The 26,783-nt window shown below is 34.4% G+C and overlaps 1 protein-coding gene across 4 annotated transcripts in view; it reads right to left on the reverse strand.

Moving 5' to 3' along the window:
- Positions 1-1,795: 1,795 nt before the first annotated feature.
- Positions 1,796-26,783, reverse strand: part of FSTL5 (follistatin like 5) — a 364,104-nt gene continuing 339,116 nt past the window's right edge. For all 4 annotated transcript variants that reach the window (XM_071556179.1, XM_071556181.1, XM_071556177.1 and 1 more), the window contains one exon: positions 1,796-4,239. In XM_071556179.1, the coding sequence (XP_071412280.1) occupies positions 3,537-4,239 (703 nt within the window). In that variant the 3' untranslated portion in view covers positions 1,796-3,536. The remainder of the gene's footprint in view (positions 4,240-26,783) is intronic.

Here is a 26,783-nt window from a genome sequence, read left to right on the forward strand (position 1 = left end):
AATATTTTGAAATAAAAATTTCTCCTAGTTTATAAAAGAGACATTTAAAAAAAACCCTTCAAACCTATAATGCTATAGCTCTGTTTTTAACATCTTATGTATTGACTGATATACATATAGTAGTACAGCAAATAACTAGCTGCTTATCCATAGAGAACATTATTTTAGAAAATACCTTTGGGCATGAACTATTAAAAATATCTACTACCAAACTGAAAGGAAAACTAGCATATTTTTTTTTACTTTGGTACTACTGTTTCTTTCCTTTGGTGACTCTTAAAATAGCCTGAGAGAGCCTTTTCTCCATGTCTCATAAATAATACAGATTTTAAAATACCTTAGGAAAAGCAGTTCTACCATTACAATCCATGGTGAAGAGCACTTGTCTTGTCCTCACAAGGTTTTCTCATACTTTTTCATGTACAGAAACAGACGACAGAACTTTATCGTCACGTACACTTGGCTTCTTCCATCACAATTCCATTATCCTCCACTATTTTTCTCTAATGTATTTCTGCAAGGAAATTCTAAGTCTTGAAAATTTGTAACAGCTTGTGAAAAAAAGTGTTTACCACAGATTAAGGCATTTGTTGCCTCTGTTTCCAATAGCAATTAGGAAAGATAGAATTCAAAATCAACTGCTGTTACATTGAATAATGGAAAATTGGAAACAGTGAAGACAGTGTTTGATTTTTCATTATTCAGTGGGATCAAACCACTTGTATACACCAGAAACCTACTAAAGTTCCAAACAATGGGAAGGACAAACTGCAATCTTGAGCTATTATATTGGATTAGCTAAGCAAAATACTGGGAACTGGTAATAGTCCTTTACCAAACTGCTTTAGCTAAAGTCCGAGATATTCTTGGGTTGGGAATAGAGAAATTGGTTTCAATCAAGAATTCTAAGCTGATTGATATACTAATTACTATGATGTTATTGACACAGTCAACTCTGTGGAGTTTACAATTAGATATTTTGGTCTCCCGTTTCTCATAATAAGCAACATAGTTTATTCAAGTTTTAAAATAGCTTCAGTTGCCAAACATTGCTAAGAGACAAGAATAAGATGCTACCAAAACTGACAAATGAGTTCATCTTCGATACAGGTTGGAAGAGATCACATACAGCATGGGACAAATTTCATTATGAGGGATCATTGTGGAATTCAATTTTTATCTTTGATGTTTAAAGGTCAGGAGAGGGCACAGTAAGTGTAGAATCCACCTACACTTGGAAGACCAGACAGGGAGTTGCTTAGCTGCGCTACTGGAGCACAAGCTTCTTGGTTTGGTCTTGTATGTTGGTACAACTTCCAGACTAGAGGTTTATAGCTCCAGAGGCTAGACTTGAGAATAGACATCTGTCTACATTCTAATCACTCAGTGCCTAATTAAGTAATAGAATCATAGAATGGTTAGACTTGGAATGGACCTGCTGGTCATGCCTCTTTTGATGCAGCCCAGGTTGCAGTTGGATTTCTGGGCTGAAAGCACAAATTACCAAGTCATATTGAGATTTTCAACCACAAACACACCCAAGTCTTTCTTCCTATGGCTAGTCTCAATACATTCTTCTCCCAGGCTATGCTTGTGCTAACAAATGAGCTGTAATTTGTAGCAGCCAAATGAAACTTCCAGTTAGTTAAGCTTTTCTAAAACGTTGGGTTGTTTTTTTCCCCCACATTGCATATATATAGAGATACATGATATATATCTTTTGATATATGTATATAATACACACTTTCAAATAAAGTCTGTTTACTTGCCACTTCTTTGTGGCTATATTGGACCATTCACCCAAGTCAGGACTCTTTAAAATTTATGGGGTTTATTCTCCTTTTGTCAAGCATTTTCTACATACAGAACATTCACATGGTTTAAATTACAGAACAAAAAATGCATGAGACACTACTGCAATTAAGTGAGTAACAGACAATTTACATGATTCTTGTTTGTTCACAATGGAGAAGAGCTGATAGAAAGGAAAACAGATTCAGTAGCTAGAAATGTAAGCAAACTTTTATCTCAGTTAAATCTACCTACCAGGAGGTTTGCTTGAGCTAGAAAGAAATCTACTGTACCACACAGGGCAGGATGCTAAATGCACACAAGAGTACAATGCTAAAAATTTCCAGATTTCTAAGCAATTTTACACAATCTAAATTGCAGTAAAATTTTGTTTAAAAAAAGATTTTTTTTTTCTGATTGCCTTCAGTAAATGGAGGTCAGTTTAAGAGCTTATAAGCATTCTTTAGCAAAAACTTAATAAAAATAAAAATACTCCCAAACTTCTAAGTCATTGCTCTGAGTCTGGATAGCTGTTTACTGTTGGCTTTCTGATTTGTTATTCTACTTTTGAGAATCTTATTTTTCCCATTTACATGTTTACCAGTGTTAATATTAGATTTTCAAGTAAACAAACTATAAAAAATACGAAGTTATTTTTGTCTGGGTTTTTTGCACTAATTCAATTGGCTGCATGGAATAGAAACCCCGTTGAGCTAACCAAATGGTTTAAAAAATATGAATCAATGGTACAATGAATAAGGAAAAATGTTATCTAGTGGTTGTAGACTTCAGTTCTTTGTCTTTTCGGGTTTTTTAAAATGCATTTTCTTTAGTTTTAATTAACAATTTCCCTGACAATATGAATGCTGTTTTGTGATGCCAGGTTTTTAGAACACAGTTTACTCTGAAAGGATGTGAGATATTTCTCTTCAGTACACCTGAAAGTCCTGGTGATGCAACCCTGTGATAGCTCAAAAACCTAACATATTTTTTTTTCTAAAAAAAGGTTAAGCTTCTGCAAGCAGCTCTCTCAACTAGGACTCACCATAAAAATAAACTCCAAAAGGCAGTGATCAGAAAACACTGCAAATATAATTTCTCTTTTTCTTTTTTTTTTATTCTCCATGTATGTTGCACAACTTGAGACTAGAAATTTGATACCAAAACCTTCTTTCCAATAATACGCAATCCTGTAGCAACAGTGGGAATAAATTTCATAATTTCTATGTTTATCTTTCATGTGAGACTTTCGCTTCAAGGCACAAAAAGATTTAACAGTGGACTAGACAAAACAGGACATAAAATTTTGGTCTAAGGAGTCAAAGGTTGTACAACAGCTCTTATTTTGTGTCTGAAGCAAACAAAACCAAAATTTGAATAATATTAAGTCTTTAATTTACAAATGCAAAGTATCGTATTAAATTTTCAGAACCTTTTTTTGGGGTGGTTTTTTCCTACTTCCTTTGAAATAATTTATTATACTTACCACCAGTTTCACTATTTAGTAATTTGAGACAAACAACACAATCTCAGCTGATAATTAATAAGGAGTACAATTTTCAAATAGCCACTGTTTTACTAACTTTTATGTGGAAGTTGATTCAAATTGTGTTCAAGTCAAAGAAATAACAGGTGTAGAAAGGTCTAACAATTTAAAATTAAAATGGTGTAAGTTTGAAAAATGGTGTAATTTAAGTGCAATGTACTGTAAAACTATTAATTTGGTAAATATCTAACACAGAACCTTATGCTTCTCCAACCCAAATTACTGTGTTGCCTCTCTCAACCTCAGTGATTTCACAATTTAACTTATTGAGTCGTCCATCCAGGATAAAGAGAGATTCCTTGGAAGGGGTCATGAGATACTGACCAAAAAGGCCACTGTCTTTTATAAGACGGTTCTTACTGTTCCAAGGCCATTCATCTGCCTTGATGGGCTCCTTCAGACTCTTCACCATCTTAACCTTGCCAGAGGAGAGCTCCATGAAGAGAACATCCGTCTGTGTGCTGGAGCTACAGTAGACATTGTATTGATGAGCTTCAGTGAATGACGGCTGAAAAGCTACATCAGATATGTGCAAATTAGTGTGAATGTCAAATGCATCCTGTATTTCTCCTCTCATCGTTATGGACTGGATCCTCATGAGACCTTTTGCATCATCAATGCTGACAAGGTAGTGTCCATCTGGAGAGATATGTGGTGTGCCTGTAACGTCGCCATTGTATCCAATCACGGAATCAGTAACACTATCCACTATAAGCTGCGGTAGGACAGCCCCAGTAGTATCAGGCTTACAACAGATAAAAAGATAACCTCCAAGATGGGTATAAGCCAGTGACTGAGGAATGCAATTGTAATCCTTTAAACTAATTGCCTTGATGTACAACATTGTTTCTAGATCAATTTTCTGGAGGGTGGGCTCATTCTTATGAAGAATATATCCAAACCTGAAAGGAAAAACACAAAACAAAAGAAAGTCAGAGCTACTGTGTGCTTTAGATACAAATGGGGAAAGCCACTGTAAGCAAAGGAGATGAATTAATATGTGCAGCAATGTATTGCTGTGTGTCTCTCAGTTTCACATGTTCCAAATATTTAATTTTTACTGTTTTGCAATTTACAGAGCACCAAATGAAACATTTAAAATTCATCTATCTGTTTAATGGGTAAAATTCTTCTTTGCTATTGACATAGGGGGAAAGATACACATTACTCTTAGCATATCTATTCACTTCTAACTTTTACAAAAGCAAGGAAGGGAAAAAAAAATAAATATCAATAGATAGTATATACAACATATTTGAATCCACTTCATACAGTTTTTCAACATTCTTGGGAACATAAGCTTAACCCAGTAGTCATTGTTATTCACATAATTATCTGAATCTTTCTTATTTTTATTCAGTAGAAATGAATATAATAAAAAGATTTAGGTTTATGCCTCCTAACTATGCAAACACCGTATTTCATACAATTTAAAAGACTCTTTATGCTTTTCTATACATTGAACATGAATAATGTGGTTAAACTTTAAAATTCTAGAGCTGATTGTTTATAACCTTTTAAATATAAACTATATAACTACTCTTTAATGTGTATGTATAAGGTCTAATGCACAATAATTTGACTATATCTATATGCAAAAAATCCCCATGCATCTAAGTATTATGGAGTCATGTATATAAGTTTTTCTTATCTACGTAGCTTTCATAGCATTTTTCCCCAAAATCTGTTTTCCTTTGGCACATTCTTGACATTTTCCTCTGAATCTTTGATCCTGAAAGTTGAATGCCTGTATATATAATCTAAAACCAGCTTTCATATTCTGTTGCTATAAAACCCTATGACAGCCAGAATATTCCAACAATGGAGATGACAATGAACACAAAATTTTCATGCTATACTTGCAACTCCAGTATCTTTACTAATCAGTGAATCACAAAAGTAACAGGCAAAAAAGGTTTTATGACATTGTTCTGTCAGTTCCTCCAACATAAGACAAAGTGAATTACCTTTGCACTTCCTGCTGCATTGATGTTAGAAGACTTTCAATTTTAGCCTCACCCTTCATACTGCTTCAGCATCATAGAAGAACAGAACTACTGAATTATTTCTACTGGAATGGACCTCAGGAGTTCATTTGGTCCAAATACTGCCCAAGGAACGGCCTGTGTGAACCAGACTGCCCGTAATTGCAAGTTGAGCTGATTGTGAGATCATTTTTGTCTTTGATTGTTCTGCCACTTATAAATATATGTAATCTGAATTCAATCATCTTGCTTAGAAAATGTGAGCCTTTTTTGAAAGTTATGTCAATATAACTTTACAATTCCTTTCACTTTTCTATTAATGAGGTCTGCTGTTCTGTCACAGAGAAAGACTAGGATCATCAGGCAGAAATTGATTTTTAGTTTTTTGGCCACCCTTTGTAAATTTTTTAGGGTACCTATAAGGTCACTGATTCCCAATTCCATCATTAATTAGTAAGCATTTTTCAGTTATAAGAAACAGACTTGTGTTGTATTATGTACAGAATCATCTGGTAAGAGAAAAGGTTAATTAACACAAACTGACATTTCAAACATCTCCATGTTAAATAACCAAGGCTACACACATAAGCAGTAGCTACAAAATGACAGTAGAATTGGTTTATTGATTATCTTTTGCATAACACTCTCCATTGTAGAGCATCAATCAGTGAGCTGACCATGGGCTTTCATAATAGGAAAAAGGGAAAATATCTAATTTTAAGTCATTATGCTGAAAGGTACTGAATAACTTTATTTGAAGCTATTAAATTAGTATTTAATCTATTTTAATGTAAGTACACAGCACAGACATTTTGCTTTAAATACTTTTGATCTCAATTTCAGTAGCAAACACACATAACATTTTTTGTGTTCGAGTTGGTTAAACTGACTGGTTTTGAAAATATTATTTTTCTCTTTCAGTGTATCAATATATAGTAATGGGAAATCTTATTTAAAAAAGAAAGAAAAGGATCTGAAAGAGTTGGGTTTAGCTTACATAGGCACTAAAACATAGACTAATATCCAAGTGAAATTTTCCAATATACAAAAACATACACAAAATCAAAACTGTGATATTGAAAATCTCATCAGGCATCATCTACATGATTAAATATATAGTTTTAAATATACAGTTTTAAAAGTCTGGCCTATTGTTTTCAGAAACTGTATTAAACATAGTTATAAACAGTTACATGCAATAAATCTGTAATTTAAAATTTTAATATATTTGATACATTTTATTGTGCATATGTGTCCTTCATATTTCATGGTACCTTTATTAAGCTATAAAAAAAGACTTAAAATTTCACTGTTTGTTTTGAGTTGCACTCTACTCTCCATCCCACTTGAGATAGAACACAAGTAATCTGTTTTTTTTTTTAAATTAATGAATTTTAAACCATTTTCTACCACAAAACAAATTTAACAATCTAAATAAACATATTTTAAATTCGTGAAACCCTAAAACAATTGTTTTCATTTATCATGTCATTTGGACAAGCAAAGACAAAGGCATCTTTATGCTGTCTGCCTTTTTTTTTTTTTTTTTAAGATTATTTCAGCCCATAGAAGTGACCCTTTTTTCTGGAGTAAAATACAAATGCAAAACAAGATTAACATCAATTATCTAAATTAGCAAATCTTACTTGCTGATTTAAATTGTGATTTAAAGGATGGATTTAAATCAATTTGAATCAAATAAATCTGCCTTGCTTGTGATTATTTGATTAAGCAGTCTTAATGATCAAGTTATGTGATATTTTTGCATTCAAATGTTACTCATTTCAAGAGGAATATATAATTTATTAATCTTTGCTTCTCAAATATTATTACCAGAATATATGTTTTTGAACCACAGGTACACTCAGCTTACATTAACTTTGATTACATAAACCCCTTGATGACTGGAACTGAATGTGCTCTCTGAAGCGAAAGAAAAAGTCTTGTACACCTTCCCTAAGAGTGATGTCAGTTGAAGGTGATGTCACAGTTGACATCTGGCTTTCTCCATGGAGGAGAATGCAGCCACTGTTTTTAATCCAGCTTCCCTTTACCTGGTGGTACCTTCTGCCAGACAAATGCCCTAAACTCTGCCAGTTAAGAAGTTTGAACAAGCATTCCACAATGCATGCCATTAAGATTAATTTAATTACTGTAGAATCATTTAAGTGCCTCAAATGTTTTTTGTTGAATAACCTAGTTGGTGTGAATGAATCGTTTAGGAGCCACAGAAGAGTATACGTATAAACCTTCCCGCTACCACAGGTAGATCTTTTAAAAAGGAAGTTTATCCACATCAAGGGATTACAGATCCCTCTAGTTAATCACATCCTTATTGTAAACCTAATCAGCAAATAAATCAGCCGATAACCTATCCTGTCTCAAGCATTTCAATCAAAACCTAAGTATTCTAGTTTCTTGTGCAGCTTTGTCTATCTCTTTGCAGCATTTAGTTTACAGTTCAAAGAGCCACAAGTAAGAAGCTTAAAGTATCTTGAGCAGATTTTTCCTACAATGTAAACAGTGGCTTCAGCTTTGGTAATTGAATTTAATTGAAACTGGCTTCAAGATTCATACCATCTTATCCTGATGCTGTATTTATTGCACTTAGGAGGTCTACTGCCCCTTGCTCTGAAGCTATTAAGAAACTTGATTTTATATGCTGCAGCAGCTAATCATGTATATTCTGATAAGCAGTTATACCTGAATACCCATTTACAATGTATCTTACCATTAAAGTGTACAAGGAGCAGTTTAATACATTTTTTTTGCTGTGATTGTTTATTTCTAAATTTGTACACTTAAAATTATTTACATCTATCCATGCTATTCATTGTTTTCTACATTTTCTTAATTGGAAAGAGGCTTGTGAGATATGCTCTTCCTTCTTTCCTTAGAGCATCAACTTCTCTACCCCTGAGAAAATATAATTCTATTTTCTTGTAACGTTAACACACAAAAGACTTTTTGCTTTATAATGTTTTCTAGTTCAAGCTTTAAAAAAGTCACTTTTTTGGACACAGATGTAAGGTTAGCCTAGAAGGGAATGTTTTTGGAGCTGAGTACACTAGAAGATCAGCTATGTGAGCAGCATAAAATGTTGAACTTAAGTAGCAGTTTCTACTTGACAAAGCACTGTACAGATATTACAACAAGTAAAGCAAGCTGAATGACTGGCCTAAGGCTATATAATCCACTGACAAAGTCTGGGTAAAAATAGAGGTTTTCTAAGACCCTACATGGTTTCTAACCTATCATGCTACAGGCTACCACTGCAACTGAGTTCCTAAACAAATAGATGTAAGAAAGTATATACAACAAAAATATATAATTTTGAATAAGAGCATAAGAAATCAACCTGTCAAAATAGTACTTTTGAATATTAAAAATAGACAGAACTTTGGACCTGAGAGGAAGACAAGACCCAAAGCAGGAAGCTGATACACCTACGTGAAGGATCTGCCCTTCCCAAAACCAGAAGTATGGCTGGCCTAAAGGAATTTATTAGAACTAATAGGATTTTATCAATATTATCATTTAAACAATTCTTTCTCGACTGTCATACTGTCGGTAACATTTAAGTGCTTCAATTAAAATTCAATAATGCTGGACAGAGGCTTATAAATACCCAAACACCCAAAAAATACAGATAAAAAGAATTGGGGGGGGGAATCATTTCAAAGCTGCCAGTCTTCTTGGATGTAAAAGGATTTGGCAAGCTGTGTGTTTGATATGTTTGTCTGCCTGTCAGTGAGAGCTGTGTGGCTGGAGTTTTGAGAAGCTGAACAAATTACTAGAGGTCTTTTCATGTGCCTGTGAGGTTTGTGTGACTGATTCTTAGTCTCCAAGAATTGCTAGGAAGAGGTGTAAGGATGGAAAAAGTAATGAAGTTCTAGAGGGAAGATACAGAAGGGAAAGGGGGAAGTGAAGAAAGCTGATAAGGAAAGCTAAGGATTCCATGTCTGATATAGTTAAAAAAACAAACAGAAACAAACAAAAAAATACCAAAACCCACACACCAAAGAATGAGAAAATATGCTTTTGATACCCAAAGATGAGAAAGTACTTTCCAAGCCACTAGCAACTGAGGAAGGTGATAAACAGATGTTTTATAGGAACATATATCTGTCAGGTTAGATAACTTGTTCCTAATAATTTTGAAAGAGTTGACTAGCTCTTAACATCTCAATAAATCTCAGAAATAAAAGGAAAATTTGAAAAGTCTTAAAAAAAAGATTGTTGAAATATTCATAAGTCAAAGCCAGGTAACCCAGGTATGCTGAATAGCTTGATGCGTATCCAAGGGAAATAATAAAATAGATGATATGAGAATGAGCTACAGAAAATCATGAATATAATGCAGTCGACATGGGTTTATGAAAAAAATGAACTTTGTCAGAAAAAACTAATCTAATTTCTTTATTAGAAAAATTTCTGAAGGTAACCGAATATTAGGAGGGCATACCTGTCTTGGAATAAAAACTGATACCTGACGAGAAAATAGTTTATTTGCAATAAAATGTAGTTGTCAATGCAGAATCATAATTTTGCAGGGAACTTTTGCTTCTGCTTGGTACAAACACTGATACTTCATAAAATTTTCACTGACGATTTTGATGTAAATATATGTCCATGACACTAAGGATGCAAATAATGACAGAAAAATCATTATTATAGTCAGTTCTTTGTTTAAGTAAATGTATTCAAAGGTAGCCAAGTGTAAAGCTGAGCAACTTGACATGTGGATAAAGAATGCAGGACTTGCACATAGAATGACATTCTAAAAATTAGTGAATATGAAAGGATTTAAGGATGACAGCAGACATGCAGATCAATTTGAAATCTCAGTCTAATGAGTCAAATAATTGAAGAATCAAAACCTCTTGTAAAGTCCTTGGAGATATATAGAGAGATAGTGAGTAAGAACAATGCAACAGACTCATATCTGTATTCTACTTTGGGGAGATGAGACTAAGAATACTTTTTGTAGTTTCATTTCTGCCCTTTAAAAAAAAGAATATTAAAAAATTAGGGAAAAGGAAAAATTTGAAAATTATTTGAGGAATGAAGACTGTGGGAAAATGCTTAAATGGACCTCTGAGGATGATGACACTGAAGACCAGTGCAGACCAGACCAGCCACAAACATGAGAGACTTGGTTGTGGGAGTTTGAAAGTTATGCATTTTACTGTAGGTTCCAGTTCAAAAGGTTTTATTGTCACTCCCCCCACCCTCCCCTTCCCGCAGTGTATTCCCCCAGTGGGCATTCCCCTCCCCGTGATGTCAATGCAGCCACCGCTGAGGCTGCTGCTGCTGCCGAAAGGCAGCAGCCATGACCTGCCAGGGCTATTCAGCAGGTTGGGCTGGGGTGGCTCCATTTCGGAATCTCTCTGCCTTGAGTTGCCAATGTAGCTGCCGGTGCCACGCCCACCCCTCCTATCGGTTTCTGACTCTGTCTTAACCCAATTGGTCATCTCACCAATCTATCCCAAATCCCTTGGTTCCTATTGGGTTTGATCCTTCCATTTCCCCTATTGGCTAGCTAAGTGCCCAAGTCACTCCCTTCTGGAGCCCTTACCAATCATGTCCAAGTTCCAGCACCTTCTCCTCAGAATCCTATAAAAGTCTCGTGATTGTGCAATAAAAGGTTTTTGTCACGAGTCTCTCTGAGTGAACAGAACCATCTCCTACCCCTCAATGTATAGAAGAAAATTATTTTGTGCAAAAGTCTGAGTCCAGCATAATAATGATTGCAGACTGAAATCAAATAAATTTAAATTAGGAATAGGCAATTTTTTCTACCAATTTGGACAATAAAAACTTGCAATAAACTGCCAAAAAATGTGGAATATTCTGTGGTGAGGATCTCCAGGTAAATTTCATTAATTGCTTGTAATGTTACAACTATACAACTGTAACAGCTATAATTTCCACTTGGGATGAAAGATGTTCTAAGCCTGGGATGGTCATTCTTTTGAGGTTTGTTGATCTAAATGTAGATCACAGTAGATAGGTTGGAGGAACAGCAATAGATCATGGAGACTGCCTCAAAACAGTTGTTTACACATAGCAGTGAGTTGCAAATAAATTTTAGCCCACTGTCCAATAACCTAATTGCTGCCTTCTAATCAATAGGTGAATCTGTCTGTACTTCCCTTCTGTGTAGTATCTGGAATCTTAGAATTCCAGTGCCAGATTATTAACTCTGCTGTCACTGCCAGATTTGCCTTCATCTTTCTGATGAAGAGGCAAGAGCAACTGTAAAAAAACCTAGTACTTAGCAAATTTGTCAGAAAACAGTATTGCAAGTCATTAAGGTGACAGTTGTGGATTGCACAGGTGGGGAATGCACAGTTTGGGGAATGCAAACAAGCTGTATTTAACAAAAAAGGGTAAGAAAATGTTTCCTCCAGTGGTGTTTATAGACCAAGTAAAATAGGGCCATTTCACAAAAGTGGTATTAGTGAGAGTTTGGTGTGAGGTCTCAGTAAACAAATCAGTAAGTGCATGTGCTGAGCTTTCACTATCCTAAGAGTTATTTTTCCATTCAAAGTAAAGCAAAGCTATTAAATCTGAGAAAAGAAGTGTTTACTACTACTCTGTCTTCTATAGGCAGCGGAACTCAACTTCAAGTTTCTATAATATTCTAACTTTCCAAAGCACTCAGCTATCCAAAAGGATTAAAAAAATACTTCTATTCATAATCATGTGATGAAATTGTGCCTGTGACCTACGTGAAAACAAGTAGTGACAGCTGAGGGTACCTTCACTTTTCCTGAATGTTTATAGATAGTTGATGGAATATTTAATGCAAAGTTTCCTCTCACGTGGATTGATATGTAGAAGCCGCCCACTATTCGCTAATCCCTAATTAATATTTATGAGACTCTCAACCCTCATGTCTCTTCTATGCAGTGAAATCATGCACAATATCAGACAGCACATAAAGGCGTTTGTCACAGTGCGTATTGAAATCCTACGTTATGTAATCCTGCCAGACACGAGAGCAAATCTTCACATTTCCAATAATTTAGTTTACAGTTAATGCAAGTGGGAATCTATAGACTGGGGGCATATCACTCTAAGTGGAGCAAATGCTAGAGCTGTTACATCTGTGATGGTTTCTTTCTTCACTTATTCCATATGCATAAATAAAGATTTTAATCCCAGATTTTCACAATTTTCAACCACATGTTGTGACAAGCAGTTAACTAGGAAAAATAATAATAATTAGCAACTCTACAGAACTTTCTGTAAGAGTAGTATACTGGATTTGGCTGGAATGGCATTAATTTTTATCATACCAGCCCATATGGTGCTGTAAATTTGTGAAAAAAGTGTTGCTAAGCTATCAATATTTTAGCTCCTGTTAAGTATTGTAAGCACATAATCAAGGCCTTCTCTGTTTCTTACTCTGCCTTCCCCCCAAGTAGGCTGAGGATTTAAAAGAGATTGGGAGGTGACACAGATGGCTAACCAAAGGGATATTCCATGCCATGTAACATTATGTTCAACCATAAAACTTCTTCCAGAGTAGTTGTTCGTCTGCTAGGTGGGGGCTCAGCTGCTGGCTGTGGACAACCCACCACAGGGTCATTAGTTTTCCATAATGAGCTTTACAGTACCCAGACAAAGAGAAACTGAAGTAACAAAAAATTTTACTTGTCCAAATCAACTTAAAAGAGACAGGGAAAATATCCTAAAAGTTGTTAAATGCAAAATGCAGTTAAAAAAAAAAAAAAAAGCAAGGCTCATATGGATGACTGCCCTATTTTTCTAATTTTAATGAAAAATCTCACCCACATACTTACAAGTAGCATAATTACAGTGTTAACAACAGGTTATAAATTATTACTTCTGTTATTGTCTCACAAAATATTCACGGGCAGACTTAAAGTATTTTTAAAGCACTTTTAGAGTATTTAAAATATGGGGTTTTGTTCCTAGTTTTACAGAACTTTAAGCCTCTGTGTAACACAAGAAAAGGGAACATCAAACCCAGAAATTGCACTATTCTTTTCCCAAAATAATTATCACAATTACCACTATCCTATTTCCCTAATTACAAAACTGCCAAACTATTAACCTGAACACTCACATTGTCAAGATGAAAAAGTAAGCCATAGAGTAAGTCAGATTAATATTCTACAAAAACTACTCCTCTCTCTCTCACCAGAGTATCAAATGTCTCAGACTAGAGGAAATCTTTCAATAAGTGGAATAATGTACTCACAGGAACTTGCCCATCACTGAGAAGTACCTTATGACATTAGGCACAAATATCAAACATATTTTTAAAGGTATTAATTTTGGACAACTTGCTAGGTGATATTGTTATGCATTCAGATTACCAGTTTTCACAAGTCTTACTCTCTTCTCTTTTTCATATCCAATTTTCACATTTTTATCCCTCCACAAAATTTCCATTGCCTTAAGTTCCATTGTTTCCAACAGGTATAAAGTGTAAAACCAGATTTTCTTTTCCTTACCTTTTATACAAGTTTCACTTTTAAAAAAATGTGAAACTGCAGATTATCACAGCACAACAGGAATTATATAGCTGGCTTCCTTTCACTGTCCAGAATTAAATATTCAATCACTGTGCTTTAAGGAGATGAGCTAGTTTCAAACCAGATTGAAACCTGAAACTGTTACTATAGCAAAATAGTTTATTATGGTTTTGAAAAAGTAATATTGGTTTTATACAAATTCCTGTCAAGTTCTTTATCCAGTCTGCTCTGCCTAAGTAGCTTTGACTATTGCATAGCTCAATGGGAATATTTTACTTTTGAGGAATGATCATAATTTTCCTCTCAAAAATCTTACATATCTGTTACATAATTACTCCTATTTAGACTAAAAATGCTTTGAATGTGATTAAACAATTTAAAATGTTTACATCTTCCTGTTCTGGTTTTTTTTGTGGTTTGTTCCATAAAAAAAGCTAGATTTCAATACATTAATTACAAAATGTATTGTAAAAATATCATTGATAGAAAGTGTTATGTAGTACTAGTGGTAAATGAACCTGAAAGATAGAAATTTGGCTGAAATCTTTAGTGTCTCACCCAGTTCTGTGGGAGTTTTCCTGGTTACAGGATGTTGGTCACATTTATGTGCACAACTCCCCACTAGTACCTTTTTTCCTATTTTCTAGTATTGAGAAAAGGTTTAATAAGAAACTTATTCCTAGAAAGTCAGTAATTATTGCCTGAACTTCAGCACTGCACTGCACTGCATCCCACTGCAACATCCCAATATTCATTTCCATAGCTGAAAAGGGTTGACATTGTTTTCAAACCAAAATACATAACCATTGCACAAGTAGATTATATATTGTCAAGACTTTTCCAAATTCAGTTGATATAGTCACAGGGTAAACACTCATCTTGGGAGTTGGTGTATTCCAGACTGACAAGGATTTTTCCATCATTTTGTTATGACTGTGTATAAGTGTGCAGCAAAAGATCCTTAAATATCTGTGATTTCTCCTATCTTCAGATCCTTCTTCTGTCATATAAATTCTACCGGACAAAGGGAAGAATAAAAGGGGAAAAAACTCACACTGATTTCAGTGCTGAAACTGCATGAAATAACACTCCCTGCAAGTTTACTTACTTCCAGTCTGAAGAGTTTTAATGGAGGTGTGTATTATCTGATGTAAAAAGAGCATGTGTTATGCAACATAAACATGCATACCTGCATATGTGTATGTATAGCAGGTGTAATACCTCAGCCTGCAGTTGAAGTGTAGGGAGAAAACCATGAACTAGGGCATCCCTCTTTTGACTGTTTTTACTGCTGATACCAGATGTATGAATGTATGGCTTGGCTTCGTGAACCAAGATTTGGGCAGGGCTCTCCCCACGTGGGTGTGCCCTTCCAGCCTGCGCAGTGGATTTTTTAGGTGAGGCACAGCATGTGCAGAACTGTCGCCACCCTTTAACTCTGAGCGAGCTTGGATGGTGATAGTGAAGTTCTTAGGACTAGAACTTACAGCCCCCAGTATTGCCAGGAGGTCTCCGATCTAAGTACTAAACCGGGGCTGACCCTGCTTAGCTTCCAAGATCTGGCAGGATCAGAAGTCAGGGAGGCATTTAACTGAAGTGAAAGAGTAAAATCCACTTTTTTCTTACGTATTCTGATTTCAGTCCTAAGGTTCTGAATGTTTCACTGCTTCTTTCTGCACAATCCTTATCTTCCAGATTTGCCTATGAGGTGTGCACTGATGTCATTTGAGGTCAAATGGTAGTACCCTTGAAAATAATGACCTTTCCTTGACCTCTCAAGGGACAAGCATGCTCTCTCCCCCTAGGATTAAACATAAACATTTTCCTTACACAGAAGATGAATTGGATAGTTGAATGCCTGTATAGCACTATCATACATAATTTAGGGACAACAGTGCTAGATCTCAAGTGTCACAGAGTACTGATGTGGTTCTGAGTGGTTCTGATAAAGATTTCAAGTAATACACTTTAAAATTAAAAAATGTGTACTTTAGATTAAGTGAGCATCCAAAATGAATGAATTGCCACAATGGCCAGTTTAATTTGAAATACTGTATTTTTTTATAATCTGGTCTTTTCATCAGTTTATTAAAAATTGATATATGAACCAGGAAATAAAAAAATCTACAAAACAATACATCTCTTAACTGTATCTCTTTCAGAGTACATAAACATATCAATTTGTTTATATTTACATCCTAACTGCTTTGAAATAAACAAGATTAAATGTATTTCTGCAGTCCTATTTAAACACAGCTGCTTCCCTCCTCTTTGATCACATCCACAGTCAATTAGGAGGTTGAAGAATTGCCATTTTGAATGTGCAGCTTTACTGCAGCTCCTCACTACCAAAATCATTCTCTATGGATAGCATTTCTTTCCTGTAGACACCTACATTTCTATGCATAAATATGCATGTCTGCATATGAGTTAAACATCTAAGTTGCTATTTTGACAGCAGAAATCTAGTCTATACAGTCAAGAGAGTCTCAAAAGTTTGCTAAGATGACCAGTACTAGAGGCCTGTAGGAGGTGAGAAAAATTGCCTCTGAACTCCGCTATCTGTAGAGACTAGATCTCCATTACAGCAGAAGACAGACAGCTGACTCCCATGGATACGCTGTATTTTCACACCTAAATCTAGGTGCCTACAACCTGAACCTCACATTGAACATAAGCACCCTATCAGCGTGAAAACATAATATTGAAATATAGTCTTATAAAGCTTATTTGGAAAATTGAAGTTTAAATGACTGACTCTATATCAGGATGTGACTAAGATAAACAATTATGTTTGAAATGTTAATGTCTGTTTCTCTGAGTCATAATAATAACTTCAGGTATCATATAGCTGTAAAGGCTGTTAAAGCTGCCCTTTGTGGTCAGAAATTTAAATGACAGCTTAGACAAACAGATTTCACTACTGCAAGTACCTGGATAGAAAGAAGAATGTCATATAATTCTCCATGCAAAAGAGCCCAAAGACCAGAGGGGTCCCTCACAGAATTTTCAGGGATTTCTGAAGATGGTTTTCACATCCCTAAGGATAGCTCTAACAGAAAACTCTTCATTCACTTCATTTTCCATAAAAAGTGTATTTTTCCAACTGTAACAATCAACTTCAGTATTTTCTCAAGGCTAGAGAGTCATCAGACAAAAATTCTTCAGTCTGCCTTGCATTTTTATATTTTTAGGGTTTTTCAGAGCTCTGAGAAGTGCATGGAAATCTCATATATGAATTTTCCCAAAGCAACTTTTTATCACATTATCTTAGTGAACTACATTTTCATGTCACTATTAAAATATTTGACATAGTCTGTTAGAACTGATGCCATAGCTACTGCAAGATATCAAGATGGAATCAGGTTGGAACACTGAATTTGCAAATGATAACCAATATTTTTCAAGAAATACTAAATATAATGGAATGTGGCTAGTAACCATGCTATATCTACCCATTTTAAAAGTTTAGAAAATTTTCTGCTTTTCAAAGAATATTTCTAAGTGTTTTTGTGACAGGAATTATAAAAGCTGTTCAAGGGAATTTTACACCATCTATGTTACCCAATTTTTCCCATTCTAAAGTATGGGTTCCAATGGATAATACAGGAAGAAATTCAAGCCTACTGAGGCACTATTATTTGAAGTAACTATACCCCTGCTAGGCCCAAATTGTCTTACCTTTATGTACTGTGTTTATAATGCAATGAGATGTATACTAGGTTATTGAGCAAAGCCTACTAAAGCAAAGGTCACAAGTGAAAAAAAATCATGAAGCAAGTCAAGGCAGGACTTAGACCAGTCCTGTATGAACAAAGTTTATTTAATTTGCTACATTTGAAAACCTTTCAATTCATCCTATGATAATATTACATCTTCAGCAGTTTTTCAAACTGAAGGATAAGACTGGGACAAGTATCTAAAAAAAATAGTGAGGACGCAGTCTTACTTTGATGGGATCCTCTAGCCAATCAAAATATGAATTAATAATTAACTGTATATTCTATACAAATTGACAAAACCATGTGAATTCTAACATTGCTTCATCGAAATTGTTTTTACAAGATTATCTTTTTTCCCATCCTTCAGATAGAGCAAGTTATTTTGCATCTCCTGTGCACAAAGAATAGCCAAGCAAGATACTAGTGTGGAGCTGCCAACAAGCAGCAAATTAACAAGCTGCCTTCCATTACACTATTTCCTTTCGTTAGACAAGCAATATATATTGCTTACCATTGCAACTGCACTCACCATAAAGAGGAAATATCTAAGCACTGGTTAAAAAGATAAAATAGATGAAAGCTTAGGAAAATTGTACCTTGAAATAAAAATAAATTTCATTTTATTTTTTAATGAATATATTAACATAAAACTGTATTTATTATTGAATTCAGGAAGATCAGCAGTATAGAATATGATAATGATGTAAAAACTGATGTCTTCTTTCCTTTTAGATTTTGGCCCTACACCCACAGATTACCCTCATGAAGTCAGAAGACATTTTTAAAATCTGAAATCAAACACTTCAGGAAAATCATGCTCTCAAATCCAGAAAGCAAATAAAAGGAAAGATCTTTAAATCGGCAACAACCAAAAATCAACTGTACAAGAAGAAAACAGCAGTATTGTTGTACAAAAGCGAATTTATATAACCTGAATAGTTTAATGCAAGAAAAAAAAAACCAAACAAGAAATATTATCTACTTTATCCTGAGTGAATAAAAATTGTGCTTAAAGTCATTCTACATTCTATGCATTAGACACATTTTTTTTCAAAATTTATGCAAAAAGTCAACCCAGGAAGATAAAATTCTATTATTAAAAATTTTTTTCAAATCTACTAACCAAGGATTTTCTGGGACTCAAAAGTAAATGCCATTAAATGCCCAAGAACAGTACCTTAGGTGTTCAGAGTCCACCATGATCCTATAAAAACTTCTAATCAGCCAGCATGGGAAACTACTGCCATTTAAGCAAAATTCTGAAATGGAAGCGTGTTATATATCAAATATTTTTTTTCTGTTGAAGTTATCCACAGTAGCACTGGAGAAGAAAATATTTACAATGAAGGAAAGGAAAAAAAAGGAAAATTGTTGTACAAACTGTTTACTTAGCTGTATAGCTCAATTACTGTCATTGGTGCTTTGTGCTTCTGCCATCAGGATAACTAAGGATTTTCTTAGAACTCAACATACTTAACATACAACACTGCAACCATTATTTACTTTATTAAAATTACCTTTCAATTTACACACAGGTGATTCTTAGGAACACTGCTCACACTGGTTTATTTTACTTCCAATGGCTTGCATTCACACCATTCAAATCATCACACAATTATTTTTTCTTATTTAAAGTGATTTTAAAATACACAACTTTTTACTGTCATCTTCTGTTACAATTACTGTAGTATAATGTAGAAATAAAATATTTACCTCAAGATAAAAACCACATTTTTCATTTTGGAATGTTTCTGATTTCAAAAACTGAGCACTGCAAGGGAAGGACACCAGATAGGCTAGAGACAAAAGTGCCATGAAAGACCTTCTGTGCTACACAGAGATTAATGACTGCTAACACCATCTGAGAGATCTGAATGAAAGGGAAGTGAACCTTAAAAGTAAGTATTCCAAGATTTCAGAGATCGATATGCACATATTTGTTCTGAAGATTTTACTCTTTTTTGATACTGCTTTTTATACACTTCATAGAAGTGAACATGGTTTATGTATTTCCACTCTCAGTTGGGGAGTTCAACGTGGAGAGGATTAAATAGGATGGCTGAGACTCCACAGTCAATGATGGCCAAACATACTAAAAGGATTCTTTCTTTATTTCTTTCTTTCACTCTCTAAGCACATACTGACCATTATTTTGAAAAATAAGAACATCAAGGACTTCAAGACAGGCATGTAAGACAGAAGGGAAGAAATATTTCCACAAAGAGCTTGACAGAATCCTGACAAGTACTATTTTCTTACAATGAAGGCATCTCATCAAGTTAAGCTTTGTGATCAGAGCTTGAATAGAAAAAAATATCCATTCCTAGATAATAAGCAACAGAGATAGGAATGAATAATATAAAATAAATAGGTTTTGGGCATTAGTAAGCTTTCAGCTTCCAAATTTATCTTACATCATATTTAATAAGATAAGCTCTGGACTAAAAAATGAGCACCACAAATTTAATACTGTTGAGCAAAAGCAAATGACATTGTAAGGACCATCAGCAAAATCCTCTTTATTATTGTGATAGTTTTCACATGGGTGGAAAAATCACAAGTGATACAATCTTTCAAGCATTATTTGTGGGAAAGTCTCAATGTAAGTTGTCTTCTGTAACTCAGCTGGATAAATCATGTAAATGCTTACAAGAGAAAAGCAAAAATTTCTTAACTAATTTCCCAATTTCATAACAAAAATAGTATATTCCCTAAAATACTATTAAAATTATATTAACATGTTCTATTTATTTTTCCTTTTATTTTTATTTTATTTTATTACTATTTCAGTTTACAATTTTTTTTGCAGAGCATTTAAATTATATCTCACTAGGGATCCAGAGAAGGAAACAGACTATCATCCCAAATATATTCAGATTACCCATGTGTAAAGAACAACCTGAAAATTTCCCCACAGCTGGCCAGATACTATCGTGGCTTCTTCAGTCATTTTTTTTAGATCCTGCGGGAAGAGCTAATTTGTTTTAACATTTTGCACAGAGCCCAGGACTTCTGGCTCACATTTACTGCTCATTTGCATAGGGTAGGGTTAAATCCTGAATTTTTAGGGTACTATTCATGCAGGACTGCTAGTTTTCTGAGGTCCGTCTTGTGAAGTACTTGTAAGATGTGTGTATACAATACACTTTTAATTATTGCAAATTGTTGTTCCATGATAACAAGGCTGACAAGAAATAAAACCGGAAATTCTAGGACAAAAGGAAATACCCAAACTTTTACATTTTTAGAATATAGGAATGTTCATGTTAAATCATAAAAGAACCCACACAGCAAAAATTTATTTTTAGTGTTGGCAGCAAATGTGTTTTTCTTGCTTGTACCTTCTAGGGAAGGATAGCTAGCAATTTAATAAAAAACCATCTCACTTCATTTTTAAAGCAATAAAAGTCAAATAAAGGGCTAGCTCTACAGACACAATGAACAAAATACATTCTGAAGATGCTCCTAAATGTCAGTACAAGGTAGAATAGGATTAAGAGGGTCTGGCTCTTCAGAAAATGTGGTAACATCAAGGTGGGCAGATGTCATATGGAATACACAGCCAAATTTATATATGTCAAAAGAAATAGTCAGCACTAGTACAGAATAAATAATGAGATAGAGATAGGGACTACAAAGGTGATAAATTACATATATCAAAACAGTCTCAAAAGATCTTTTTCTTCATTTTAAAAATGAAGTTCACATACGGTTGTAGCTGGGGATATGCAAATATTCTTAACAAATACTGAACTTTAGCAAAATTCCTTTCTCTCTTTTTTTTAAAACAATGACACCCTCCCCCCCAAAAAAAAAGACTGAATTAAAAAAAGATATTTTTTGGAAATAACTTTTTTTGGAAAAAAATATGATTAAATATTATTTGTGCATATAAAAGCATCAGATACAGCATTTGACTTAAAATATAAGATTGTCATAGGCAAAAATTATCAGGCACATTGTGGCAAGGTATGTTCTAACATGTAGATAATACAGGGAGTGGGGGTTGATTGGGGTGGATCTGTTAAATGGAAGTTTGGGAATTTTATTCACCATAGGAACCCATGGAAAGAGCTCAGACAAAACAGTCTTTATTAACAAACATATTTAAAAAATGGTTAATTACATCATTTTAAGATTGCCTCCAAGTTAATAGATGATTGTTTACAATTTGGGTTTGGGGTTGGGTTTTTTCTTTGTTTGACTGTTTTGTTGGTTTTTTTTTTTAATGAGTAATTAAGGCAGCACTAGAACAACTTCTAAGCACTGGCTACAACAAATTATGCACCATAATTGCAGTGAATATTTTCCTCTTATGGTTGATTACATTTTTATCCATTTCATTGTTTTGTGTATTTTCACACACCAATGGATGCTGAACATTTAAAAGCAAGTAGGTAGTAGGAGACAGGTGCAACATTTATTTACAGTAATTATTTGGCCTCTTCAGATGGATGGATGATACTATCCCAAAGGTAAATATTCCCATAATGACTTCTGCTAAAAAGGAAAAAAACAACTTGCAGTTGGAAAACAACACAGAGTTTAGCAAAACTGTAGTAGACTGACTAGACTTAAGCCAAGTTCTAGGCATTTTGTGAGCTTGATGCCTTATCTCGCGTAACCCTGTAAATACAGACACACGGAAGACAAGTTAATGGAGAAAGATAATAGGGTTTTATTATGTAGAAGCTTTCACGATCAAACCCATGGGGTTTGACTACTACGTCAGGAAGTCTCGGGGTTATTATACCCCTCATTAACATCCAATCAGAACTTTCATTTCTCCTTAATGCTCACTCAAAAGTTCTGTCAATCTACCCCCCTCATCATGGGGGGGCAGTTGGGCCTTCTCCTGTTATCTTGCAGGTGTCTGTTCAAAACATCTCGGCCTTGACAAGGCCTGAAATCAGCTTCTAACTTGTGAGAAAGGCACTTAATATTCCTTAAAAATCAGAGTAACCCAGCAGAGACTATATGATTCTAAAACCTTCTAAAATTACATTAAATTCTTAGGCATCAAGATAATGGGGAAAGAAAAGTAGAACACAAGGCAATTTTTCTTTTTACTAATGCTATAATTTTATAACACTACAAAGGCTTCTGCAATCTCTTAGGTAACATTTGAAGAGAAGTTTCATTTCTAAATAGCTACACTGAAGTGGAAACAGGTTTTGATACAATCTTTTTTTTATTAACAGCTCAAATTTTGGTTTGAGAGCTTTGTGAAGTTTTACTCAAGCTACCTAAGAGGAAAAGATTTGGGCATGAGTTAAATAAATTGGTCAAGCAATATTATGTATTGAATTGTCAGCTGACATGGGAAAAGGCAATGCAGAATAACTGATTCCAGAAACAAGATAGCTTTCCAAACTGATTTCTTCTATGTGTGTGTCTATGTGTGCATGCATACATATACTTTGAAAGGTTAGAAACACTCACAGATTCCAGGGCATTATAAAAATGCACTGAATAAAAATATTAAAATATTTGCATATTAGCTACATTTAAATGTGAAATTTATTATTAATTAAATTTCAAAACACTGAATTGAAAAAATAACTTTTAAATTAAAAATATTTCCTTCATGAATACCAAAATGCCTTGAACTAAGAAATGTTATGAACATCTCAGAACATTGTTTCAGTGACAGCAAATCTTGTGGGAAGATGACAGTTGCCTCATAATTTTTGTAGATGCTTTCCCACAGACACCATTGGGAATCCTTACTGCCTAGCACATTTTAAAGCCTGCAAACACTGGTCCTTGTCAGTTAGAATACAGGAGTAGAGCAGAAGGAGGATACAGGTGAATTGTTAATTTGGGTACAGGATATATCTTACCTAAAGCACTGGGAGTTCCCCAGTTTAAAGGTATACAGTGGCTACATTTATGGATTCCTAGCCATTTGGGGAAGGACATGTGAACAGAGGAGAACTGAAGTACAGAATACAGGTTTGACACCCTAAAGAGTACCTACACATTATTAAAAGGGTACTTTCAATAGTCGTTGCTGTTGTCAGTGATGGTAGTTAGGCAAAGTAAGTTTGAATGCTTTAAAGCTGCTTGAACAGAATGTCTCATTCTTCATAGTCCCTCTGGCATAAAGATGCTCTAAAATCTACTATTTAAAGCAAAAAAAGATTCAGAAAAAGATGTTTTACTGTCTTCTTTCCATCTTTCCCAAAAGATCCTATGAGTTTCTTTATTAAAAGGCACACATTCATGGAACAGAAGTGTCCTTCTTTCAGGGGGCAAATATATACAGAGAGGAGAAAAAATGATTGCAAGGTTTTCATTTAGCACTACTCTCACTAAGACAGAGTGGGAGACTGTGGAGTGAACCCCTGACTCAGCTGGACCTTTTCTGTGTGCTATGACACCATGTAGGATTCACTGACAGATTCACAATCAGCATTAGAAATTGCAGATAACTTTCTAGATATTTTCTCCTTGCCCTGGTACTACTGAGCTTTCTCTGATTCATCAAGCTTTCAAGCTATTTCCTTATTTTCCCTGTAGCATTATATATGTTTAAGGCTTGATGACTAAGAGCTGTCTCAAAACTTTATGCTCCCCTAATATGCATTGTTAACTGAGTTTGTAAAATATTAAATTCTCCCTTATCTTTGCACTAATTCATACCGTTTACATGAAAAAGTCAACCCTAAATTAAATCTACCTCTTTTGTTCATGTTTTGTCTAATTGATCCAGCATTTAACTCTTCCATGGTTTCACTCATGAACCACTGAATAGAAAGTTTTTTTTCTGATTAGGTAGGATTTTTCAAGAAAAAAATAATATTTTCTGTTTGCTTACTTGCACAGAAATACAGAAAATGCTCTCACACCCCTTCAGCTACTTCACACCTCTGCAGGGGCTTAAACTCTGGAATGAAATGTGAATATACTGATTCACTTCCTCACATGGATTTCGTTTAAAAAGGTTCACAGGAATGCATTGACAGTACATCCAATTACCACTCATAGAAAAGCTTAGTTTTTGGACTGTTTGTTACAAGGGAATAAGTACAATTTTAGAAAGACTGCTTCCCCTTACCAAACACAACAGAGACATAAAAGAGAGAAAAAGCTCAAACTGAGCAAATGTTAACTCTATTCAGATACCGAGCCAACTCACCGGTGAGTTGATTGCTCATTCTTCTACTTGTTAGGTCAGGTAACTGTATGACATTTAAAATACATGCTAAAAGATTAAAACATCTAAAAAGTTAGAGTTACTCTATTACAGTGAGTTCATTTAATTCTGCTTTTGAAACATTTTAGAGCAGTGTAGTGACAGACATTAATTTATTCCAATTATCTCTTGTTCATTCCAATTTACGAACAGTGGGGCTGAAATAATCAGCCCTTTTGCTCTTTAGACTTCCAAGAATAAATTTTCATGAGTATTGTACAAGTCATCTTTCTGCAACCATCACACATACTAATTGCAAATGTCTCTTTTTACGATAAGGAGTGGCATTAGTAGACAATTAAGGACAAGATCATTTGTTGTGCTGAACTGCTTTGGCAGAGAAATAACAATAAAATAAAACTGAATAAAAATAAAAAATAAAACTTAAAATTTTCTACTTAGTAATTGTATAAGGCAAAATATTGAAAATATATACTCAGTTCTTATAAGGTGCATCTACAAAAGGAAAACGCTTCAGTAATAACTGAAAAAAAAACACCTTAGGATTTGAACCATTTATTACAGAGTAACAGATCTCCTCCTACCTACTTTAGTGGCCCCAGTGCGTGATAATTTTTCAACAGAGCTAGAGGGACAGTTTTTTTCCAAGCTGTGTGCACTGAAAATATGGGCATGACAGTGCGCATGAAAAACAGTGCTTTATATTCATTCATTCTCTTGGTATAATTCAACGTATATTGACAGTGGGTGCACTTATCAGAGGTAAAACACAGCCAATGATAACAGCAGGACATGCTATTTTTTAAGATATGCAAGGAGAATATACAATTTCTGCCCTTCAGATCTTCAGATTTCCAACAGCAAGACTAAGCAAATTTTTTTGAGGACTCCTTCTAATAATAATCATTTCTGTTTTGTGTCATAGCCTCTTTTCTGTCACTGATTGTGCATTATACTACAACTAGCTGGCACAAGAAACTCATGAAGAGTTAAGGGAAACTGACTTTCTCTAAACTCTAAGAGTGCTTAGTGAGAAAAAGAAGGAATTTTATTTCCATCATGAAGGAATGCTTAAAGGCATGAGACAACCCCTCTCTCAGAGTCAGCAAGTGAACTAGTCTTGTCAAAAATCTACTCAGAAATTCTGAAATTAAGTCACCTGTATTTTTAGAGCATTATCATGGGGTGCCAACCACATCTATCTGCAGTTAAGGCTCTGTGTGCAAGTAAGGATTTGCTATCTGGAAACATCAGTGAAGTTTTCTACACATTACTAGGGAGACAATTGGTAGATTTTCCCTAAAACTAATAGATATTTTCTTTTCTTTATAAACACACACACACACACACACACACACATATAAATGATTAGCATATACAAAAGGATCACAGCCAAAATGTAGTTTGATTCCTAAAATGGTGTTTGCACAAAACTATTTCTCCTTCATCTCAGTAGTGGAAGGAAAAAGTATGACTCGAACATAAAAGAGAGGAAGACACCTTTCTAACATCCCAAAACTACTTGATGGTAGAGAACATTCCAAATTTTTCTTATCAAAATGATAGAATTTGTTTTGTTGTCCTCTTCTGTACACATATCAACTATACATCAATTAAAAAGAGGGTTCAAAGATAACAGAATTGGTCTATTCTTCCTCTACTTCTTTTGACTCATGCCTACTTTGTCTAGCTGATGCTTTGTTGGTGCATCACAATTGTTCAAAGTATGATGGTTATGCTTTCTGGCTATAAAACCAAAAGGTTATTTGCCCTGACTCCTACTATGTAATAAATGTAACATTACCTCATTCTGTGAAAGGTAAAATTTGGGAAAATATTTTTTTCATTGGGATAATTACTGTTTAACTCAGACCAAACATTATAATATCTTTTAAAATGTCTGATCTGTGGGAATTATCTGATGCTGAAGAGAGAAGTAGAATGTGTGTTTTCTATTTTTACAATGGGCAGCCTATTTGCATTTTCATATATAAAAATAACTCACCTAAGTAAAGCAAATCAATAGTTCCATCACTTCCTAAATAAAATTATTTTGTAATAAGTTTTAAA

Source organism: Pithys albifrons, chromosome 5 (assembly GCF_047495875.1).
Source record: "Pithys albifrons albifrons isolate INPA30051 chromosome 5, PitAlb_v1, whole genome shotgun sequence".
NCBI lineage: Eukaryota > Metazoa > Chordata > Aves > Passeriformes > Thamnophilidae > Pithys > Pithys albifrons.